At 42.7% G+C, this 21537-nt stretch overlaps 1 protein-coding gene across 2 annotated transcripts; it reads left to right on the top strand.

The window, feature by feature from the left end:
* Positions 1–330: 330 nt before the first annotated feature.
* NMI (N-myc and STAT interactor) lies at positions 331–21456 on the top strand. 2 transcript variants are annotated; one of them, XM_007527348.3, is made up of 8 exons: positions 331–386; positions 2187–2275; positions 3539–3634; positions 8560–8722; positions 13401–13507; positions 13822–14008; positions 17164–17270; positions 20917–21456. In XM_007527348.3, exons 2-8 carry the CDS (start codon positions 2192–2194, stop codon positions 21118–21120), a joined length of 948 nt encoding a protein of 315 aa, XP_007527410.1. In that variant the 5' UTR covers positions 331–386; positions 2187–2191; the 3' UTR covers positions 21121–21456. The 2 variants fall into 2 exon arrangements, with proteins under 2 accessions (XP_007527410.1, XP_016045581.1); XM_016190095.2 differs by having other exon boundaries at positions 337–377.
* Positions 21457–21537: the final 81 nt, after the last annotated feature.

Raw genomic sequence — 21537 nt, 5'->3', positions numbered from 1 at the left:
CATCATTGTTAGATAGGACAGAGAGAAATGGAGTGAGGAGGGGAAGACAGAGAGGAGGAGAGAAAGACACCTGCAGATCTGCTTCACTGCTTGTGAAGCGACTCCCCTGCAAGTGGGGAGTTGGGGGCTTAAACTGGGATCCTTATGCCGGTCCTTGCACTTTGCGCCACATGCACTTAACTTGCTGCACTACCGCCCGACTCCCTTGTCTTGTACTTCTGTCCTATAGCTGGAATCAACTGTTTCTCCAAACACCCTTGCAACGGAGCATGGTATCTATCAGAAACCAAAAAGTTAGGTTTTGGCTTTAATCTCTGCTATTGTTTTTCCTTCCAGGTTACCTCAGCGGATAAGAGTTGTGGAAGAGAGAGAAACAGGTAGATAATGTGTGTGTATGTATGTACATTTCCTTTGTATTTCTGCAGCTTTCTACCTGTTTTATTTTTCAGGTGAACAGATTTCAAATCAAGATGTTGGTGCTATGTGACCCCCAACACACACACTTTTTTTTTTTTGTTCTTGACACTTCTTATGCTCACAATGAGTAGAACAAAGACTTGTGGTTTTTTTTTTTTTTTTGCTAGTCTTCTATTTTACTTTTAAAGTACTATCAGTGTCTTTCCTGCTTCTCCTGTAAGAGGGGGAAGACATTAGCTACTTGGAATTTTAGAATGTGAGACTATAGACAACTTATTAATGTGCTTCTAAAATCATAGACACTTAGAATATTAATCTATTTTTTGATATGGTACTTCTCCATATCTGAAAAATTTATGTGTTTTAAAGTTCTTATTACTTGAAGTCGCATTTGGAAGTATGATAGGGAGAACTCAAGATTTAAATCAAAACTTTTGAGAGAAAAAAAAAAAAACTCTGGTAGATCAAGGTATTGACTAACTTTTTTAAAAAAACATGGAGTATGATATTATGTCTGGGATGTGAACTACGAAAGAATGTTAATACCCACTGCTTTCTTCTTCTCACCCTCCCTTCTCTCCATCTTTCTTCTTCTTGTGACTCTGGGGAATGAACTCAGCCCCCAACATCTGCACAGTATCACTGAGCCACCCCCCCAACTAAATGATCTGTTCTCTAATTTTTGGAGAGAGGAAAGAGAAAGGTGAGAGAGGGAGAGGAAAGAGAGGTTATACGGAGCTCCTTCAGTGCTGCCCATGGCACTACCAGATGATGGTAAGGGCTTGAACCCAGAACCTCACACACAGTAGTGTGTGTACTTTCTCAAGTGATCCGTCTCCCTTCGTCCCAATTATGGGGGTGTCAAGAAAGTCATGACACATTTTTTTACATAGAAAAAATACATTATGACTTTTCCAACAACCCCAATATTTTCTATTACTATACTGAAAGACTATGATTTAAAAATAGACTTACTGGGGCCAGGTGGTGGCGCACCTGGTTGAGCGCACATGTTATAGTGCACAAGGACCCGGGTTCAAGCCCCCGGTCCCTACCTGCAGGGGGAAAGCTTTGCGAGTGGTGAAGCAGGGCTGCGGGTGTCTCTCTGTCTCTCTCCCTCTCTAGCTTCCCTCCTCCTCTCAATTTCTGGCTGTCTCTATTCAATAAGTAAATGAAGATAATAAAAAAATAAAAAAATAGACTTACTCATTAATCAATGGGTAGAGAGAACCAGAGCATCACTCTGGAACATGCAATGCTAGGGACTCATACTTGAAAGTCCAAGACTTTATCTACTACATCACCCTCTGGGCTGTGAGATGCTAGGATTTTAAGAATCCCCTTAATATATTTATAGTTGTGAAGTTATATTTGAAATATAAACTCTGTTCAGATAATAAAGAGTTTGATAATAGAAAAAATACAGCAAGGGGCCAAATGGTGGCACACCAGTTAAGCACACACACTACAGTGCACAAGGACCCAGGTTCAAACCCCTGGTCCCCACCTGCAGGGGGAAAGCTTCACAAGTGGTGAAGCAGGGCTGCGGGTGTCTCTCTGTCTCTTTCCCTCTCTATCTCTCCCTCCCCTCTTAATTTCTCTCTGTCTCTATCTAATAGTAAATAAAAAAATTTAAAAAGATTATAAAAAGGAAAAAAAAAACACAGCAAATAGAGATGATGTTTCCTCCAAAAGGTAAAATTTGTTATTTCTTCTTGAATATATATATATATATATATTATTTTAAAATATTATTTTTTAAAATTTAGGAATCATGGCAACTGGTGATGACAACAAAAACCAAGTTCTTATGAATCAGAATGATTTATTTCAAGAACTGATTATAGATGAACAAAAGGTAAAAAGGAAAAATTGCTGGGTATTTTTAAAAATAAATGATCTATTTCTTTTTCACCAAGGTGTGTTTTACATTTCTTAGTACAACATATTCTTGAGTTTGGGAGGATGTTAGGGTTTCAAGTTAGCTTTACTTCCATTATTCAGACCTCAACAGGAAGAATCATATTTCCTTTTCTTTTTAAAAAAATATTTATTTATTTCCTTTTGTCACCCTTGTTGTTTTATTGTAGTTATTGTTGTTGTTATTGATGTTGTTGTTGTTGGATAGGACACAGAGAAAAGGGGAAGACAGAGAGGGGAGAGAAAGATAGACACCTGCAGACCTGCTTTGCAGGTGGGGAGCCAGGGGCTCGAAACAGGATCCTTACTCTGGTCCTTGCGCTTTGAGCCACCTGCGCCTAGCCCGCTGCACTACCACCCGACTCCCTGGGAAGAATCATATTTTCACGCTTTCCCTCTCAAAGTTTACAGCAGGAACTGATTTCTCACTCCTTTGATTTTGCATCTAGAGTTAAGAGCTCAGCCCCCAAAGAGAAAAGGAGACATGGACAGCTTCAGCTATTGACTCATGACCGTCTGTGTGTGTCATGCCAGGGTGGCTGTACTATGGAACACAGCAGCACTGGTGATTAATTTCCCCAGAATAACATGCCTACAATGATAGTGTCATTTGAAAGACACCTGGTAGGTAAAAATAGCCAGGGAAGGATTAATGGAGCCCTGAACAGAGACTCAGAAGATAGACCTCTCCGTCCTTCCTCTGCTGTAAAAATGCCTGGGACTTTAACTTAGTGTGAAAGGTGGTTTCTTCGTTTGGGTGAACGAGAGACTAGTAATACCTGGCTGTGTTGATGATGTCAAAACGTTCAACAATGGTATTTTTGGTGTGACCGTATTTATCTTGTGACTGTGTGATATCTTTAGTTTCTTTAATGCATTTAGGAAAATGAGTAGAGGAACTGTTCAGTATTTTTTTTTCTCTATTTATTTATTTATTTATTTATTCCCTTTCATTGCCCTGTTGCATTGTAATTATTGTTGTTGTTATTGATGTTGTCGTTGTTGGATAGGACAGAGAGAAATGGAGAGAGGAGGGGGAGACAGTCAGGGGGAGGGAAGGATAGACACCTGCAGACCTGCTTCACCGCTTGTGAAGTGACTTCCTTGCCGGTGGGGAGCCGGGACTCGAACCGGGATCCTTATGTCGGTCCTTGCCTGACTCCCTCTTTTCTCTCTTTTTTAAACTCTGATGTCTGTTTAGATATTGATTGACAAGATGGCAAAGGAAAACAGTCAGCTAACTGAGGAGATCCGGAAGCTAGAACTTGAGCTTCAGGAGTCCACCAGAAGCTTCCAGGTACCTGCTTCTTTTATGTGTCACATTGGATGTGTTTTCAGGGAAAGTGACTTGATCACTTAAAACCCACTTTTCTAACATTATGGTCACCTTTTTAACATCCCTATTTGTCATAGCTCCAAACTGAAAACAATTCAGTGCTCTTACTTCCTCTCTCTAAGATTTTATTTATTTATGAGAGAGAGAGGAGGAAAGAGGGAATGAGCTAGAACATCACCTTGGCACACACAACACTGGGGATTGAACTCTGACCTCATGCTTGGGAGTTTAATGCTTTATCCTCTGACTCACCTGCTGGAGCACCCATCTTCTTTTCATGCTAAAGTCAGTTACTTTAGCATGGATTAATGACAGCAATGAGAATGAATAGGCTATGATTACATGCAGCGTCATGGATGAATTTCTTTTTTTTTTCCCTCTTTGTTGGGGGATTAATGGTTTACATTCGACAGTAAATACAATAGTTCATAAATGTATAACATCTCCACATAACAATTCAACCCCCACTAGATCCTCCTCTGCCATCATGTTCCAGGACCTGAACCTCCACCCACCCCAGGGCCTTTTACTTTGGTGCAATGTGCCAACTTCAGTTCACGTTCTGCTTCGTGTTTCGTGGATGAATTTCATAAAGAAAATGTTGAGTCAAACAAGAGGGAGCGAGAAGATAATGCAGCCCACAGGGCACTAGATTTTCATCCTTGAGGCTCTGAGGTTCAATCCCCAACACCAGCATAAGCCAGAGCTGAGCAGTGCTCTGGTCTTGCTCTGTGCTGTGATAAAAATAAGTAAACGGAAGAGAAAATATGAAAGAAAGAAAAGGGTGATGACAAAGTGGATTGTGCCATCTGCTTTCATTTAAATAACTAGCAGAAGGCGGCCGTCTGAAGTCAGCATACTGGCTTCCTGTGGGGACAGGAAGGAACTAGGAGGGGACACAGGGCTTTGGGTGCTGACTTTCCTCCGTATATTGATCTGGGTGCTGGTTCTCACCTGGGTGCTGGAACATTTTGATCACTTTGTAATATTTCTTCTTGTTTATTTATACTCATGAGCAAATTCTTGTTCTTCTCACTAAGCTCTCATGTTGTTCTTCTCACCTCACATGCTAGAACTGTTTGAATGAGCTCTACAGTTTCAAAGCTTAGCTGTATAGCATCATTGTTTAAATTCTCAGTGACCCAGGAGGTGGCATAGTGGGTAGAGTGCTGGACTAGTGTGCATGAGGCCCTGAATTCAAGTTTTACCCTTTTTTTCTCATAACAACTCATATATATGCTTTCTTTAAACTACTTAGACTTTTTAAAAATTCAAATCACTTGAGTTGATTTTTAAAAAAAATATTTATTTATTTATTCCCTTTTGTTGACCTTGTGGTTTTATTGTTGTAGTTATTATTGATGTCATTATTGTTGGATAGGACAGGGAAAAATGGAGAGAGGAGAGGAAGACAGAGAGGGGGAGAGAAAGATAGACACCTGCAGACCTGCTTCACCGCCTGTGAAGCGACTCCCCTGCAGGTGGGGAGCCAGGGGCTCGAACCGGGATCCTTACGCCGGTCCTTGCTTTGCACCACCTGTGCTTAACCTGCTGCACTACTGCCCAACTCCCAACTTATTTTTATTTTTATTATTGATTTAATAATGATTGGCAATACTGTAGGATAAAAGGGGTACAATTCCACACAATTGCCACCACCAGAGTTCCATATCCCATCCCTTCCATTGGAAGCTTTCCTATTTTTTATCCCTCTGGGAGTATGGACCCAGGATCATTATGGGGTGCAGAAGGTAGAAGGTCTGGTTTCTTTAATTGCTTCTCCACTGGACATAGGTATTGGCAGGTCAGTCCATACTCCCAGCCTGTTTCTATCTTTGCCTAGTGGGGCAGGGCTCTGGAGAGGTAGGGTTCCAGGACACACTGGTGAGGTTGTCTGCCCAGGGATGTCAGGTTGACAGCATGGTAGCATCTGAAACTTGGTGGCTGAAAAAGCATTAAGATATAAAGCAGAACCCATTGTTTAATAATCAGAAGCCTAAAGGTAAGAATGGCTACTTAGACTTCTAAGTCACTGTTACTTTTGTTTTTGAAATGGGGCCTGGGGTAGGTTATTGAATATCAGGAAATGAGGCTTCCTGTGCTTCTGAGACTCAGTGAAGACTTACGGTTCTGGGAACTTTGCAGATAGGAGCCAGAATTATGAAGTCTCACAACCCAAAAGGCACTGAGAAACCAGCCAGCAACCTTGATCCACTTGACACAGGACTCACTGCAGTCCAGAGTGCAGAAGAGGACTGCTGTTTGCTGCGCAGAATTTGGAAACAGGCTTCGGCATTCTCACACTGACTCCAGAGACCTCTTGACTTCCCTGGGCATTCTCGTTATTTCCACATTTCTGAGAAACACCCTGCCTTTTCTCAGACATTATGAAGTGCTTTTAAAAGATCTATGTATGAGAGAGAGGAGGAGAAGGAGAAGCAAGAGAAGGAGGAGGAGGAGGAGAAGAGAGAAATGGGGGTAGAGGAGAAGGGGGCTAGATGACCAAAACATTCTTTCTGGCACATGTGATAATGGAGATTAAGCTCAGGACCAATACTTGATTCACTGGACCACCTCCCTGGCTAGTACTATTTTGAAGGTGGATTATGACAATCAGAAACCCTGTTAAAGGAGATAGCATAATAGTTATTCAGAAACTTTCATGCGTGAGGCTTTGAAGTCCCAGGTTCAATCCCTCACATCACCATAAACCAGAGCTGAGCAGTGCTCTGTTAAACAAATAAGCAAACAAACAAGCCAAAAAAACCTGTTAAAGGTACATATAAAGACTAAATGGAAGGTTAGATCAAATGTTTCACTATTTGGGGCTTGAAAGTGGAACACCTGGTTGAGTGGTTGAGTGCACACATTACTATGTGCAAGGACCTGGGTTCAAGCCCCCAGTTTCCACCTTCAGGGGAGAAACTTCACAAGTGGTGAAGTAGGTTTGCAGATGTTTCCCTCATTCTTTTAAATTTTATTTTATTTTTGTTGCCACTAGAGTTATCACTGGGGTTTGGTGCTGGTACAATGAATGCACTGCTCCTGGTGGTTATTTTTCCCCTTGTATTGGCTGGGACAGAGAGAAATTCAGAGGGGAGGGAGAGAGGGAGAGAGGAGGTTAGGCTGAGGCACATCAGGTTAAGAGCTCACATTAGCGTGCAAGGATCCAGGTTCAAGTCACTGCTCCCCACCTGTGTGTGTGTGGGGGAAGCTTCACAAGTGGTTTAGCAGGACTGCAGGTATCTCTGTTTCTTTCCCTCCTGATCTCACCTCCCTTCTCAATTTCTTTCTGTCTCTATTCAATAATGGGCAAATGAAAATATTTTTTAAAAAAAGAGAGTGGGAGAGAGAAAGACAGATACATGCAGACCTGCTTCACCACTTGTGAAGTGTCCTCCCTACAGGTAGCTGGGGTGTGGGTGGGGGTGTGGGTGTGGGTGGGGGTGGGGGTGGGGGTGGGGGTGGGGGTGCGGGTGCGGGTGGGGGTGGGGTAGATCTCCGATCCTCATCCAGGTCTTTGCGCTCAACCAGGTGTGCCCCTGTCTTCCTCTCATTCCTCTCTATCTCCTCCTTCCCTCTCAATTTCTCTCTGTCTCTATAAATAAAAATTCCGGATTATACGATCAGGAGACTTTCTGGGTAAAATAATTTAGGTTTGTTATAAAAATAACCCCAGTATACATCTGACTCTGTTTCATGTCTCTTTGCATTCAGAGTGAATATATTGTTTATATTACCCTCTTGTGAGATAGCCTATTATTGGTACACTTGTTTAAGAAGTGCTTACCTGGGCCAGCAAGGTAGTTCACCTGATAAGGCCTTTGGTCCATCATGTATAAAACCCTAGTTTGAGCCCAATGCCCACTGCACTGAGGTAAGCCTTGGTATGCATTGTCTCCCTCTTCAATCCCTTCACCGCCAGCTTCCCATCCTCTGATCTCTTTTTCTTTTTTTTTAAAAAAAAAAAGTCAGTTAGGAATGAAGCTGTAACAATGACAAAAAAAATGCTTTTGTGCATGAATATTCTAAACTTTCGAGTTGAACATCATACAGTATTGACCAGTTTAAATGCTGACTATTAAAGTGAGAGATTTAAAATAATCTGAAAGGATCAGCATTTGATTACATTACTGAGAACTTATCTTGGCAGAGACATCATTAAAGATATTCAATAAGATGTACTCTGGGAGTCGGGCGGTAGTGCAGCGGGTTAACACAAAGTGCAAGGACCGGCATAAGGATCCTGGTTTGAGCCCTGGCTCCCCACCTGCTGGGGAGTCACTTCACAGGTGGTGAAGCAGGTCTGCAGGTGTCTGTCTTTCTCTCTCCCTCTCTGTCTTCCCCTTCTCTCTCCATTTCTCTCTATCCTATACAACAGCAACAACATTAATAATACAACAATAAAACAACAAAGGCAACAAAAGGGAATAAATAAAGAAAATTGAAAGGTTTTTTTTTTTTAATTTCTTTATTGGGGAATTAATGTTTTACATTCAAAAGTAAATACCATAGTTTGTACATGCATAATGTTTCTCAGTTTTCCGTATAACAATACAACCCCCATGAGGTGAAAGTTAAGATTTTAAAAAAAAAATGTATTCTATGGGGTTTTTCAGTTAGTGGGGACTAATTATTGGATGGCCAGATCACATTATCATCAGAAGGACATGCAATGGTCCAGGAGGTGGTACAGTGGCTAAGGCACTAGACTCTGAAGCATGAGGTCCTGAGTTCAACCCCAGCAGCCCATGTACCAGAGTGATGTCTGGTTCTCTCTCTCTCTCTCCTATCTTTCTCATTAATAAATAAAATCTTAAAAAAAAAGAAAGACATGAAGCTGTTTCTTGTCTTGATTATAATCAGATGTTTTCTGTTTGAATTAGATCAAAGAGGATATTCCTGAAACAAAGGTGAAATTCACATCAGTGGAGACTCCTGAGAGTGACAGCCAGTTTTCCAACATCTCCTGTTCATTCCAAGTGAGCTCCCAAGTCCCTTATGAGCTCCAAAAAGGACAGGCACTAATCACCTTTGAAAAAGAGGAAGGTACGATGCATCTTCAAAAAGTTGACTGTGATACTTTGGAAAACATGTGGACTGCCAATGAACTTCTGAGATATTCAACTGTAACTTTACAGATTTACTGTATTACATCTTCTCTTAGTGATGCCAATATGATTAGCCTCATTTTATTTTATTTTTCTTTCTCTCTTTTTTTTTTTTTTAGTGACTTAATATTGATTAACAAAATTACAAGACAAAAGGGTAGAACTCCACACTGTTCCTACCACCAGGGTTCTGGATCCCCAGCCCCTCCATTGTAAACTACAGCAGTTTTCCTGAGGTTGCAGATATAGGCTATTTCTTTTCTTTTCTTTCTTTCTTTCTTTCTTTTTCTTTTTTTTTTTCCTCTTTTCCTCCAAGGTTATTACTGGGGCTCGGTGCCTGCACTACTAATCCACTGCTCCTGGAGACCATATTTCCCATTTTGTTGCCCTTGTTATTGCACTTGTTGTATTTGTTATTGTTGTCATAGCTGTTGTTGTTGGATAGGACAGAGAGAAATGGAGAGAGCAGGGAGGGGGAGAGAAAGACAGACACCTGCAGACCTGCTTCACGACTTGCGTAGCGACTCCCCTGCAGGTGGGGAGCTGGGGGCTTAAACCAGGATCCTTACCCCGGCCCTTGCACTATGTGCCATGTGCACTTAACCTGCTGTGCTCCCGGTTAACTGTTATTTCTACAACTATCTGTCTATCTTTGTATGTACTTGCCCATTTCAGATTTGTATGACAGGCTTCATGATAGTGCCTCCCTCAGGCTTTGCTTGAGCATGAAATGAGAAATACCGGAGGAAGGGCCAGCACACCATCTGACACACAGCATACCCTTAATGATAACTGTTACTTGTGCTGCACGTTGGAAACACCACGTTCACAGATTAAGAAGACATAGTTAAGGAACCTGCTCAAGGTGCATGCAGTTAGAAAACTGTAGTACATTTTTGTTCATTAATCCTTTCTTAAATAAAAAATTTAAAAAAAAAGAAAGAAAAAAAGAAAACTGTAGTACTGAGAACTCATGACTTTTTTTTTCTGAACAGGCCATCCTCCTGGTCTTCATGCTCATAACTGCCAGGACTGGTGAAATAGCTCACTTGCATAGTGCACTGCTTTGCCATGTGTTCAACCCAGGTTTGAGCCTGGTCCCACAGCACTCAAGGAAGCTTGGCTGGTCTCTCTCTGTTGAGAAATTGTGAGGATGTGGTTGAGCTTGGCAGGGCAGACCAGGAAGTGGCAAGTCGGAAACAGAAATGGCTAGGAAAGGGGCAGAGAAAGGCAAAAAGGGGCTGGAAAGGTAGGAACTTCCTTAGCAACTGTTGCGAAGGTTTTAACTGGTAGGATTAATGATAACCTGCAGGCAGGGAGGGTCTTGAGGATAGAAAGAAGATAGATCAAAGGAATGGAATGGGTGGGGATCTTTCAGGCAAAACAATGATTATGTAGATAGGCCATAGTATCAGGAATGCAGGGTGGAGCAGGGGGAGCTGGCTTAATGTTTTAAGGAATGCCAGGCTCCTGGAGGCAGAAAAATGCTGGATGCTTTGTGAGGCTCCTCACAATTTCCCGACGTCTTTCACTCTCTCTTGCCTTCTGATTTTCTGTCTCTAGCTAGAGAAAGAAAAAAAAAAAAAGGTTAAATAAAATGTATACAAAGACACTGAAGTCTCAGTAGTAGTAGTATTCTAAGGCTACAGAATGTTGGGGCTGGTGAAATCACTCCCTTGGATAACGCACTGCTCTGTCATGTGTATGGCCCAGGTTTGAATCCGGCCCCTACTGCACTGGAGAAAGCTTCGATGCTGTGGTCTCTTTCACTATCTATATCTGCTCTCTGTCACTATCTCGAAAGAAAGAAACAAAGAACAAGGGTTGGGGAGATGGCATAATGGTTCTGCAAAAGACTTCTCTGCTTGAGTCTCTGACTTCCTAGGTTCAATCCCCAGCATCACCATAAGCCACAGCTGAGCAGTGCCCTGGATTCTCTCTCTCTCTCTCTCTCTCTCTCTCCATATATATATTTTATTTTTGAAAAAAAGAGAGCTCATAATTTTCAAGTAACAGGGTAGAATTGGATGGTATTCAGCAGGCCTCACAGTGCTCAGCTTCTGAGAATCTATGACTTTAGCTCACATGGCCTAACAATTGATCTGTCATTGCCATCAGGACATCAGCGTTAGAAAGAGACGTTCTTTTTGTCCATGCTTCTGTTCATCCTCACTGGGTCCAGTCCCTCAACTGAGAGTGGGGGAGACCTAGAGTGGCAGTCAGCAGTGATCATTAAAATGTGACCTCGTCTGGGAGGCAGGGTTTCTGCACAGAAATCACCTGGGAACACCAGCAATAACAGGCTCTTCAGAAACCGTTGCTTCTCTGCTCCTGCCCTTGGCCTGGCTCTGAGGACTCCTTCCCCTGGGATGGCTTTGGTTTTACACACACTGAACACAGGAATTAACTTTTGATTCAGAGTAGTTGAAACGCAAATGGCTCCCCTCAGCTGTGTCAGATCACCAGATGTTGGAGGCTGGGGTGGAGCCATCAGCTGAGTATTACTTCACTGATAGTTTCTGCTGTTGTTGCATGTTGTCATAAACAACACAGACACAAAATCATAAGTCAAGTTTTCAAAGTCATGCTGGGGTCCAATGAGTCAGGCCTCCTACACGACAACGCCTTGCCTTTTGTCTCTCTTCCTCTCTGCCTCCAGCTGTGGTGTGCTAGCTGGTTGCCATAAACACAGGTGGGGCTTGTAAGACCCTAAGTGAGACTCTCTTATCACCATAGCAAGTTAGAGTCAGCAGCTCCAAACAACTGAAGTGTTCTACACTCTTGTGTCATAAGATTAAAAGAAAACACACCCCTGTGAGTATTTGAAACTACCCTATGGTTACTATTTGGAGTCGTAGAGATGGTGAATATAATGATGGTACTGAGTTTCTTCAATTTGTGTGGTAAGTTAGGCTCAAAAACTCTTCAGGGTGGTAAGTAGCTTTGCTAAACTACACCTTTTTTTTTCAAGTCATTACTTTATTTGTGACTGGCAGTGTTTTACAAGGTTGTAAGGCCACAGAGTGTGCCACTGACCACCCGCATCTCCTTACTTCTTTTTCCAGGCATCTACTGAAGGGCATTTAGACTACTGTGAATGGTGCAGCTATGAACAATACTCTGACTATTGTGAACAATGTAGCTATAAACATAGGGGTGTATATGTTCCTTCTGATTAACGTTTGCATGTCCTGTGAATAAATAGGGATATTAATTAATAATCTAAAGAACGTCTGAGCAAAAGCAGAATTTCTCATTAAATGTGTTAGAAAAAAAAAACCAAACACAACAAAACAACCCACTTTTGCTATTCAGGTCTATGTAGTCTTTGGCCATGGGAAAGACAGAGACAAAAATCAATGTTTATTTCTGTGGTGCTTATAACATATTGAGGATTAGCGGTGTAAGATAAAGATTCTCAGAAAAACACTAACTAGAAAAATTTCCCCAATCTCTAGCACCACCATAAACCAGAGTTCAGCAGTGCTATGGCTAAAAAGGAAAGTAAAGAAGATCAAGCAAACAAACAAATGCACAAAGAAACAAAACAACAACAACAACAAAACCTCCCAGTTTACACAACTAGTAAGAAATTCCTAGCTAAATGTCCTAGGGCAACGGCCCACGGGAATGGTGGATTTCAGTGCCAGCACTGAGCCCCAGTGATGACCCTGGTGGTAATACAAATAATAATAATAAAACTTAAAAAAAGAAAAAACAGGGAACAAGAAACAAAATAGAGTATGGGGTTGGGGAAACAGCATAATTGTTATGCAAAATACTTTATTATCTGAGGCTTTGAAGTCTTAGGTTCAATACGCAGCTGAGCAGTGTGTGAGTCAGGCTGTCATTATCTATCTGTCTATCTGTCTGTCTATCTATCATCTGTATTTCTCTTAATATCACTCTCATTAGAAATAAATAAAATATAGGGAGTCAGGCGGTGACGCAGCGGGTTAAGCACACGTGGCGCAAAGTGCAAGGACCGGCGTAAGGATCCCAGTTTGAGCCCCCCGGCTCCCCACGTGCAGGGAGTTCATTTCACAGGTGGTGAAACAGGTCTGCAGGTGTCTATCTTTCTCTCCCCCTCTCTGTCTTCCCCTCCTCTCTCCATTTCTCTCTGTCCTATCCAACAACAGCAACATCAATAACCACAACAATGTTAAACAACAAGGGCAACAAAAGGGAAAATAAAAATAAATAAATACAATACAAAACAAAACAAACAAACAAGCCTAGAGTAGGGCTGAGTGGTGGCACGCCTGATGGAAATGCATGTTACCATAAGCAGTGACTCAGGTTCAAGCCCCTAGAGCCCAGCTGCAGGGTGGAAGGTTCATGAGCGGTGACATGGGTCTGTAGGTCTCTCTCCCTCTCTGTCTTCCTAGCTCCTCCTTCTCTCTCAGTTTCTCTCACCTATTAAAAAAAAAAAAAAAAGGAGGACACAAAGAGTGGTGGATTTGTTATGTAAACACCAAGCTCCAGCAATAACCCTGGTAGAAATTTAAAAAATAAAAACTAATAACATAAGAATACGCTGTCAACTTGCAGTCAAGCTGAAGGTGTAAAAATTTCTAAAAAACATGAGACATCAACACTTTCCCATCATTTTTCAGTCGCCGAAAATGTGATCAGAATGGGGAGACACTGGATAAAGATAGGAGACCAGGAGCTGGAGGTCACAACCAACCCTGTTCCTTTAAGCTCAGGCGTCATATTTCAGGTAAGCCAATGATTATTATTTTTTTTTTTTTAGAAATCTATTAGAGGGGTCAGGCACCAATGCACCTGGTTAAGCACACACATCAGAGTGTACTAGGACCCGGGTTCAAGCCCCCGGTCCCCACTTGCAGGGGGAAAGCTTCACGAGTAGTGAAGAGGGCTGCAGGTGTCTCTCTGTCTCTCTCCCTCTCTACCCCTCCCCCTCAATTTCTCTGTGTCTCTATCCAATAAGTAAATACTTAAAGTATTAAAAGAAATCTATTAGATGCATTTTTTCCCCTCATTCATATTTCTAACTAGGACATGATTTTCTAGCTTCACGTAGATATTTCTAAAATGAAGGTCGATGTTACTGAAATTCCTGATGAGTGGCCGGAAAATCTGATGAGAGACAAGCTAGAACTGAGCTTCTGTAAGTCTCGGAATGGAGGTGGAGAAGTGGAGAGCGTGGAGTACAATAAGCGGTCTCAGAGTGCTGTCGTCACATTTGTGGAAATTGGAGGTAGTCAAACATTCGGGAGTGAATGGTTTGTGAAGTGGTGCTGTGACTAGAAGTTTGAACTCTCAAGCTTGAAATCCCAAGTTTGATACCCGGCATTGCATGTGCCGGAGTGATATTCTAGTTCTCTCATAAAGAAGTAAATAAATAAGTATTTTTGAAAAGGAAGTAGAAACAAGTTCTGTTAGGGGCCAAGTGGTGGCTCACTTGGTTGAGTGTACACATAGCCGTGTGCAAGGATCCAGGTTCAATTCCCCGGTCTCCACCAGTAAGGGGAAACTTCAGGAGTGGTGAAGCAGATGTCCTTCTTTCTCTTTTGCTCTTTATCTCCCCCTTCCATCTCCATTTCTCTCTGTCTCTATCCAATAAATAATAAATAAAATAATAAAATAGTATTCTACCACTTAAAATATGCTCTCCCATTCCTGAAAGTTTATTGAAATCTGTGTATTTGTTAGTGACTTAGTAATGTTTTACAAGATTATAAGGTTAGAGGGGTAAGACAGAACAATTGATTATATATATATATATATATATATATATATATATATATATATATATTTTTATATGTAACTATCTCTCCAATTTCACCTGTTATGACTAACAAGAGTCTCTTAGGGAAAGGGCATTGATTCCAGGGATGATAATTGGGGTAACTACAAAGAAAAAATAGCTGTCTGCTCCCCTTTTGGTTAGGCATGGAGTCTTATCAGATCATCTAATGGAATGGAGGTTTACATTCTTGCGATTAACAATAGAAGACTCAGGACCAGTCAGTGGTACCCCAAATAGAACTTGTGTGCTATCATGCATAAGTACCCTGGCCTATGCTTGAATAGGTCAAACAGTGTTGTAGATTTCTCCCCTTTTCCCTGTCTCTTTCTCTCTCTCTCTCTCTTTCTCTTTTTCCTCTCTGTCTCTTATTCTTATAAAAAAAAAAAAAAGAAAGAAAAAGACCTCTGGGAATGTTGGAATAGTGTAGGCACCAAGCCCCAGTGATAACCTCAAAGTCAAGCACAGCACAGCACAGCACAGCAGACTGTGACCCAGGAGAGGATGAGGTGGCTGGGTCATTGCCGAATGAGCGTATGTTTGTTTCCAAATTGGATCCCTGGCAGTGTATGTACCAGAGTGATGCTCTGGTTCTCTCCTCTGGTTCTCTGATGCTCTGTTTTCTCTCAGGATAATACATAGATTAATCTCTTTTTAAAAGTCGAAAATTCTACAGTTGATTTTGTGAATCTGTTCAAGCTAGTCTCAGTAAACTACTCAGTATAAAGTCTCTTGCTCTATTTAGTATAGTTCCTTGGTTTCTTCTGAGGTTATACAGGTGTAGAAATCCAACCATAGTGTACAATTAAAAAATACTGCCTAGTTTTTTTGGTTCATAACAATATAATAAATGCTTTTAAAAACTAGTCAAAAGGGAGTCCGGCGGTAGTACAGCTGAGTTAAGCGCACGTGGCACAAAGCACAAGGACCGGCTGAAGGATCCCGGTTCGAGCCCCTGGCTCCCCACCTGCAGGGGAGTCCCTTCACAAGCGGTGAAGCAGGTCTGCAGGTGTCTATCTTTCTCTCCCTGTCTCTGTCTTCCCCTCCTCTCTCCATTTCTCTCTGTCCTATCTAACCACAACGACGTCAACAACAATAATAACTACAACAACAATAAAAACAAGGGCAACAAAAAGGAAATATTAAATATTAAAAAAAAACTAGTCAAAAATGATACAAATAAGAATTTGTGTAGTTTAAGCAAAGCAGTTTCTCTAATTTTTCTTTTTTTCTTACTGTTAATTATGATTCATTGAGATTATTTCTAAAAGATTTTCTAGGCATACCCAAACATACCAATATATACATTTTTACATAATTTTATTGGTTTGTTAAAGTATTATAGTGCAGTTGCTGACAGATGGGCATAATCTCTCATTCCCCTGTGAACATAGCCATTCTTGACCTTGACCTTTAGGTGACCATTAGTACATATACCAGTTGAGTGGATTAGTTGGAGCTCAAAGGAAACAGTAGTAGATGACTTCTTAATATAGAGTCTTAAAGGTGGACAAAAACTTGGTGAAATTTCCATAATCATAAATTCATATTTTAATTTTTTTAATGTTTTTTTCTTTTTTAAATATTTATTTATTTATGTTCTCTTTTGTTGCCCTTGTTGTTTTGTTGTTATAGTTATGATTGTTGTTGTTATTGATGTCATCGTTGTTGGATAGGACAGAGAGAAATGGAGAGAGGAGGGGAAGACAGAGACAGGGAGAGAAAGACACCTACAGACCTGCTTCACCGTCTGTGAAGCAACTCCCTACTTTCAGTTATTTTGGGTATATAACTAGAAGTGGAATTGTGAGATCATCCTATGCTTAATTTTTTTGAAGCACTTCCACATTATTTTTAAATTTATTGAATTATATATAATTAATAATATACTATAACACACTATACTAAATATAGTATAATGTGTGTATGTGTGATTTAATAATGGTTTTAAATATATATATATATTTTTTATTTTATTTATTTTTTCCCTTTTGTTGCCCTTATTGTTTTATTGTTGTAGTTATTATTGTTGTTGTTGTTGTTGGATAGGACAGAGAGAAATGGAGAGAGGGAGGGGAAGACAGAGAGGAGGAGAGAAAGATAGACACCTGCAGACCTGCTTCACCGCCTGTGAAGCGACTCCCCTGCAGGTGGGGAGCCGGGGTTCGAACCGGGATCCTTATGCCGGTCTTTGTGCTTTGCGCCACCTGCGCTTAGCCCGCTGTCCCGACTCCCGGTTTAAAATATTTTAAGATTACAGGGATAGAGTACCACACCATAAGTAACACCAAAGTTCTGCGTAACTACCTCCCCATAACCCTCTCTCTCCAAATTATCACTGTATTTCTCATAACGTCTTAGAGATAGTTTGGATTCTATACATAGAACATATGTGAGTCATCACATTCTCCACCAAATGAACTGTTAGAATTTCTTAAAATTACTTTATTTACTGATTTTTTAAAAAGTTTGTTAGTGATTTAGTAATTGTTTACAAGATCATGAGATTACTGTTTATTGTGTTATTGTTCTGTTTTGAAGTTGCACCATTCGTTAACATGTCTATGATATGAAAAAGAGTAATTATTTCTTTTATTTGCTTCTAGTTGTTGACAGGATTTTGAAAAAGAAAGACTTTCCTCTTTATATAAATGAGAAATGCTACAGAGTTATGGTGTCGCCACATGTGGAAACATACTTGAAAAAGTTTCAGGTAAACTCATCTCATTTCTTTCATTCTGGGAACTTACTGCCTGACCCTACTTCACACAAAAGAAAAAAGTTGTGATTATTATTTTTATTATAAATTTTATTATTTACAGAGAGGAATTGAGAAGGGTGTCAGGGGGATAGCGAGGGAAAGAGACAGAGAGACACCTGCAGCCCTGCTTCAGGGGCCTGAGCCCAAGGTCCTTCTGTAATGTAATGTGTGTCTTATCTTGGTGCATCACTGCCTGGCCCTAAAAGTTGTGATTCTTATAACTGTGATTATAGTTTGCATTTTGTCATCAAGGTCATTAAAATAAGCTCTTCATATCTGCTTTGTGAAGAATAATTTTTACTTTTCTTTATTTTTTTACCAGAGAATTGCTTGTCTCTGGTTGATGGTGGTACTGGGGATTTAACCTTGGACCTCAGAGCCTTCTCAGAACTTTTGGCATAGAAATCTTTGCATAACCACTTGCTATTTACCTGGCTCTTGAGTTTATCTTATTAAAGAGTATTTCAGTGTAAAATTGCACCTTATTTAATTCATTACTTAACATTTCAAGTAGGAATTTCTCAAGTAATGGTGCAGTCATTATTCTTATTTGTGGAGGCATAGCTACATTTTTTTCATGTGTCTATTATTGGATATTAAAATTAAATTTCCTCCCCACCCCCCTAAAATTAATACTTGCAACAAATAAGCAACACCACCCCCCCCCCCCCGATTCTTTCTGGGGCCATGGAGGTGCTTGAGTGGAGAGCATGTTCTGTGCATGTGTGAGACTCCGAGTTTGACCTCTGGTGCTACATGCATCAGAGTGGTGACTCGATCTCTCATAAAGTGGATAAAGAGAGGTTTTTTTCCTCTGAACTCATTATCTTTTCCCTAATTCCACTTCCTTTTTTTCCTCAAGGAGTAAATGGTACTGCCATCGAAGTAGTTCATCAACTTGGAAGCTAGAGCTCTTATTTTTGTTGTTGTTGTGTCCAGGATGCTTTCTTCAGAAACCGAGAGAGACAGAGAGGGACAGGGAGAGAGAGAGAGGGAAGAGGGAGAGGGAGAGTGAAGAGGGAGAGGGAAGAGAGAGAGAGTGAGAGGGGAGAGGGAGAGGGAGAGGGAGAGGGGAGAGGGAGAGGGAGAGGGAGAGGGAGAGGGAGAGGGAAGAGGGAGAGGGAGAGGGAAGAGGGAAGAGGGAAGAGGGAGAGGGAGAGGGAGAGGGGAGAGGGGAGAGGGGAGAGGGAGAGGGAGAGGGAGAGGGAGAGGGAAGAGGGAAGAGGGAGAGGGAGAGGGAGAGGGAAGAGGGAAGAGGGAGAGGGAGAGGGAGAGGGAAGAGGGAAGAGGGAGAGGGAGAGGGAGAGGGAGAGGGAAGAGGGAGAGGGAGAGGGAAGAGGGAAGAGGGAAGAGGGAGAGGGAGAGGGAGAGGGGAGAGGGAGAGGGAGAGGGAGAGGGAGAGGGAAGAGGGAGAGGGAGAGGGGAGAGGGAGAGGGAGAGGGAGAGGGAGAGGGAAGAGGGAGAGGGAGAGGGAGAGGGAGAGGGAGAGGGAAGAGGGAAGAGGGAGAGGGAGAGGGAGAGGGAGAGGGAAGAGGGAGAGGGAGAGGGAAGAGGGAAGAGGGAAGAGGGAGAGGGAGAGGGAGAGGGAGAGGGAGAGGGGAGAGGGAGAGGGAGAGGGAGAGGGAGAGGGAGAGGGAAGAGGGAGAGGGAGAGGGAAGAGGGAAGAGGGAAGAGGGAGAGGGAGAGGGAGAGGGAGAGGGAGAGGGGAGAGGGAGAGGGAGAGGGAAGAGGGAGAGGGAAGAGGGAGAGGGAGAGGGGAGAGGGAGAGGGAGAGGGAGAGGGAAGAGGGAAGAGGGAGAGGGAGAGGGAGAGGGAAGAGGGAGAGGGAGAGGGAGAGGGAGAGGGAGAGGGAGAGGGAGAGGGAGAGGGGAGAGGGAGAGGGAGAGGGAGAGGGAGAGGGAAGAGGGAAGAGGGAGAGGGAAGAGGGAGAGGGAGAGGGAGAGGGAGAGGGAGAGGGAGAGGGAAGAGGGAGAGGGAAGAGGGAGAGGGAGAGGGAGAGGGAGAGGGGAGAGGGGAGAGGGGAGAGGAAGAGGGAGAGGGAGAGGGAGAGGGAGAGGGAGAGGGAAGAGGGAGAGGGAAGAGGGAGAGGGAGAGGGGAGAGGGGAGGAGAGGGGAGAGGGAGAGGGAAGAGGGAGAGGCAAGAGGCAAGAGGGAGAGGGAGAGGGAGAGGGGAGAGGGGAGAGGGGAGAGGGGAGAGGGGAGAGGGGAGAGGGGAGAGGGGAGAGGGGAGAGGGGAGAGGGGAGAGGGGAGAGGGGAGAGGGAGAGGGAGAGGGAGAGGGAAGAGGGAGAGGGAGAGGGAAGAGGGAGAGGGAGAGGGAGAGGGGAGGGAGAGGGAGAGAAAGACACAGAGAGAGAGAGATGCCAGAGCAGTGAAAGTCCCTACAGTGTGGAGGGGATAGTCTCAAACCTGGGGTTTGTGCATGGCAAGGCAGCAAGCTATCCAGGTAAGCTATTTTGCTGGCCCTAGAGCTCTTGCTTAGCACATCATTTTGTTTCATCTCCACCACTGATCTGGTTACCAAATCCTTCCCCTTCCGCCTGCCTCTTTCCCTTTCTGTCATTGGTATTTCTGTGCCTATAGTTGACTTCCATTGCTGCTTTTACCGGAATGTTACCCGATGCTCAAGCAAAGAGATGGGACACACTGAGGTTTTTTACTGCAGGAAGCAGTGTTTATATGCCAGCAGACCCAGCTGGACTCCCGTCCATGAAAGACCGGCCCTGAGTACTAGCATGCTTATCCTTCTATACAGTTTTTTACTTTTCCTTTTAATTTTTAATTATCTTTATTTACTTATTGGCTAAAAATAGCCAGAAATCACGAGGGAAGGGGGTGACAGAGAGGGATAGAAGAGGCGGCCAACTGGTGGCACACCTGGTTAAGCACACACATTACAGTGCGCAAGGATCCAGGTTTAAGTCCCTGGTCCCCACCCGCAGGGGAAAAGCTTTGAGTGGCGAAGCAGGGCTGCAAGTGTCTCTCTGTCTCTTTATCAACCTCTTCCATCTCCATTTCTGGCTGTGTCTATCCAATAAATAAATAAAGATAAAAAAGAGAGGGGGGGGACAGGAGGGAATGGGGAGACCCACCTTCAACATTGCTTCACCACTTGGGAGAGCTTTCCCCCTGCAGGTGGGGACTGGTGGCTTGAACCGGATCCTTGCACATTGTAACATGTGCGCTCAACCAGGTGTGCCAACCACCTGGTTTCCAGTTGTTAACTTTTCCATAGGAACTCATAGCAACAAGCTGAACAGGCTATCTCCCCCTCTCCCCCTGCTTGTATAAGGAGAGTGCAGCTTGTTTTGGTGATTGGCAGACTCCTGTGGAGAAGCACATTTTGAGGCCTTGGACCAAAGCCACTTTGATCACAGCAGGAGAGTTTGGTTTGAGAAGTTACCCCTTCCCTTGCTTGTCTCAGTAACATCACTGTGAGCTCTGTCATTTTTTTTTTTTTAAACTATAATATCCTTTGGCCTGAAAAGTCTTTGTGTAACATCGCATCTCTCTGAAGTTCTACCTAGCAGAATATATAAACGTGAAGTGCAGCTCAAGGCCTTCACTGTTCTACTCATCTGTTTACCTTTCCTTTGCAGGCATTTTCAGGAGTATCTAGGAGAACAGTGCTTCTCATGGGCCTAGACAGAGCACAGATCCAGGATGAAGAACTTGTTGAGGATTTGGTTAGCGTTCACTTCCAACGGAAGAAGAATGGAGGGGGAGAAGTGGATGTCGTCAAATGTTCTTTATGTCAGCCTTACGTGGCCTACTTTGAAGAACAGACTCATGAAACCGTGTGAAAAGTAGAGCTTCTGAGTCCTAATCATTGCCAGTGTCTGGCCAAAACAAACAAATGAACAAATAACACCGATCCTTTTCTGTCAAAAAATGAAATTTCTTCTCAGATGTAAAATACATTTTGATAGGATTTTAAGCTCTTTGCTTCAAAACGGCCTGCATCTTAGAAACTCACTAAGTGCACTGTTTTACAAACACTTTTGTTCATGAAGTATGTCGACAGGCTTCATGTCTGTTGAACGTCACCTTTGCCATTTCTTCCTCTGTCTTGTGGGTCAGGTCTACCAGTATCCCAGTTTGACTCAACATTTATCCAAAATAAATGTTACATTCAGCAATTCCTGATAACTGTTAACTTGACTGAGTTTTAGAGGCATCTTCCCACTTGCTATGGCATTTCTTGCCACCACTTCAAAGGT

The sequence above is a fragment of the Erinaceus europaeus genome, chromosome 18, assembly GCF_950295315.1.
Source record: "Erinaceus europaeus chromosome 18, mEriEur2.1, whole genome shotgun sequence".
Lineage (NCBI taxonomy): Eukaryota > Metazoa > Chordata > Mammalia > Eulipotyphla > Erinaceidae > Erinaceus > Erinaceus europaeus.
The sequence above is the reverse complement of the archived record's forward strand: the minus strand, read 5'-3'. Positions and strand labels throughout refer to the sequence as shown.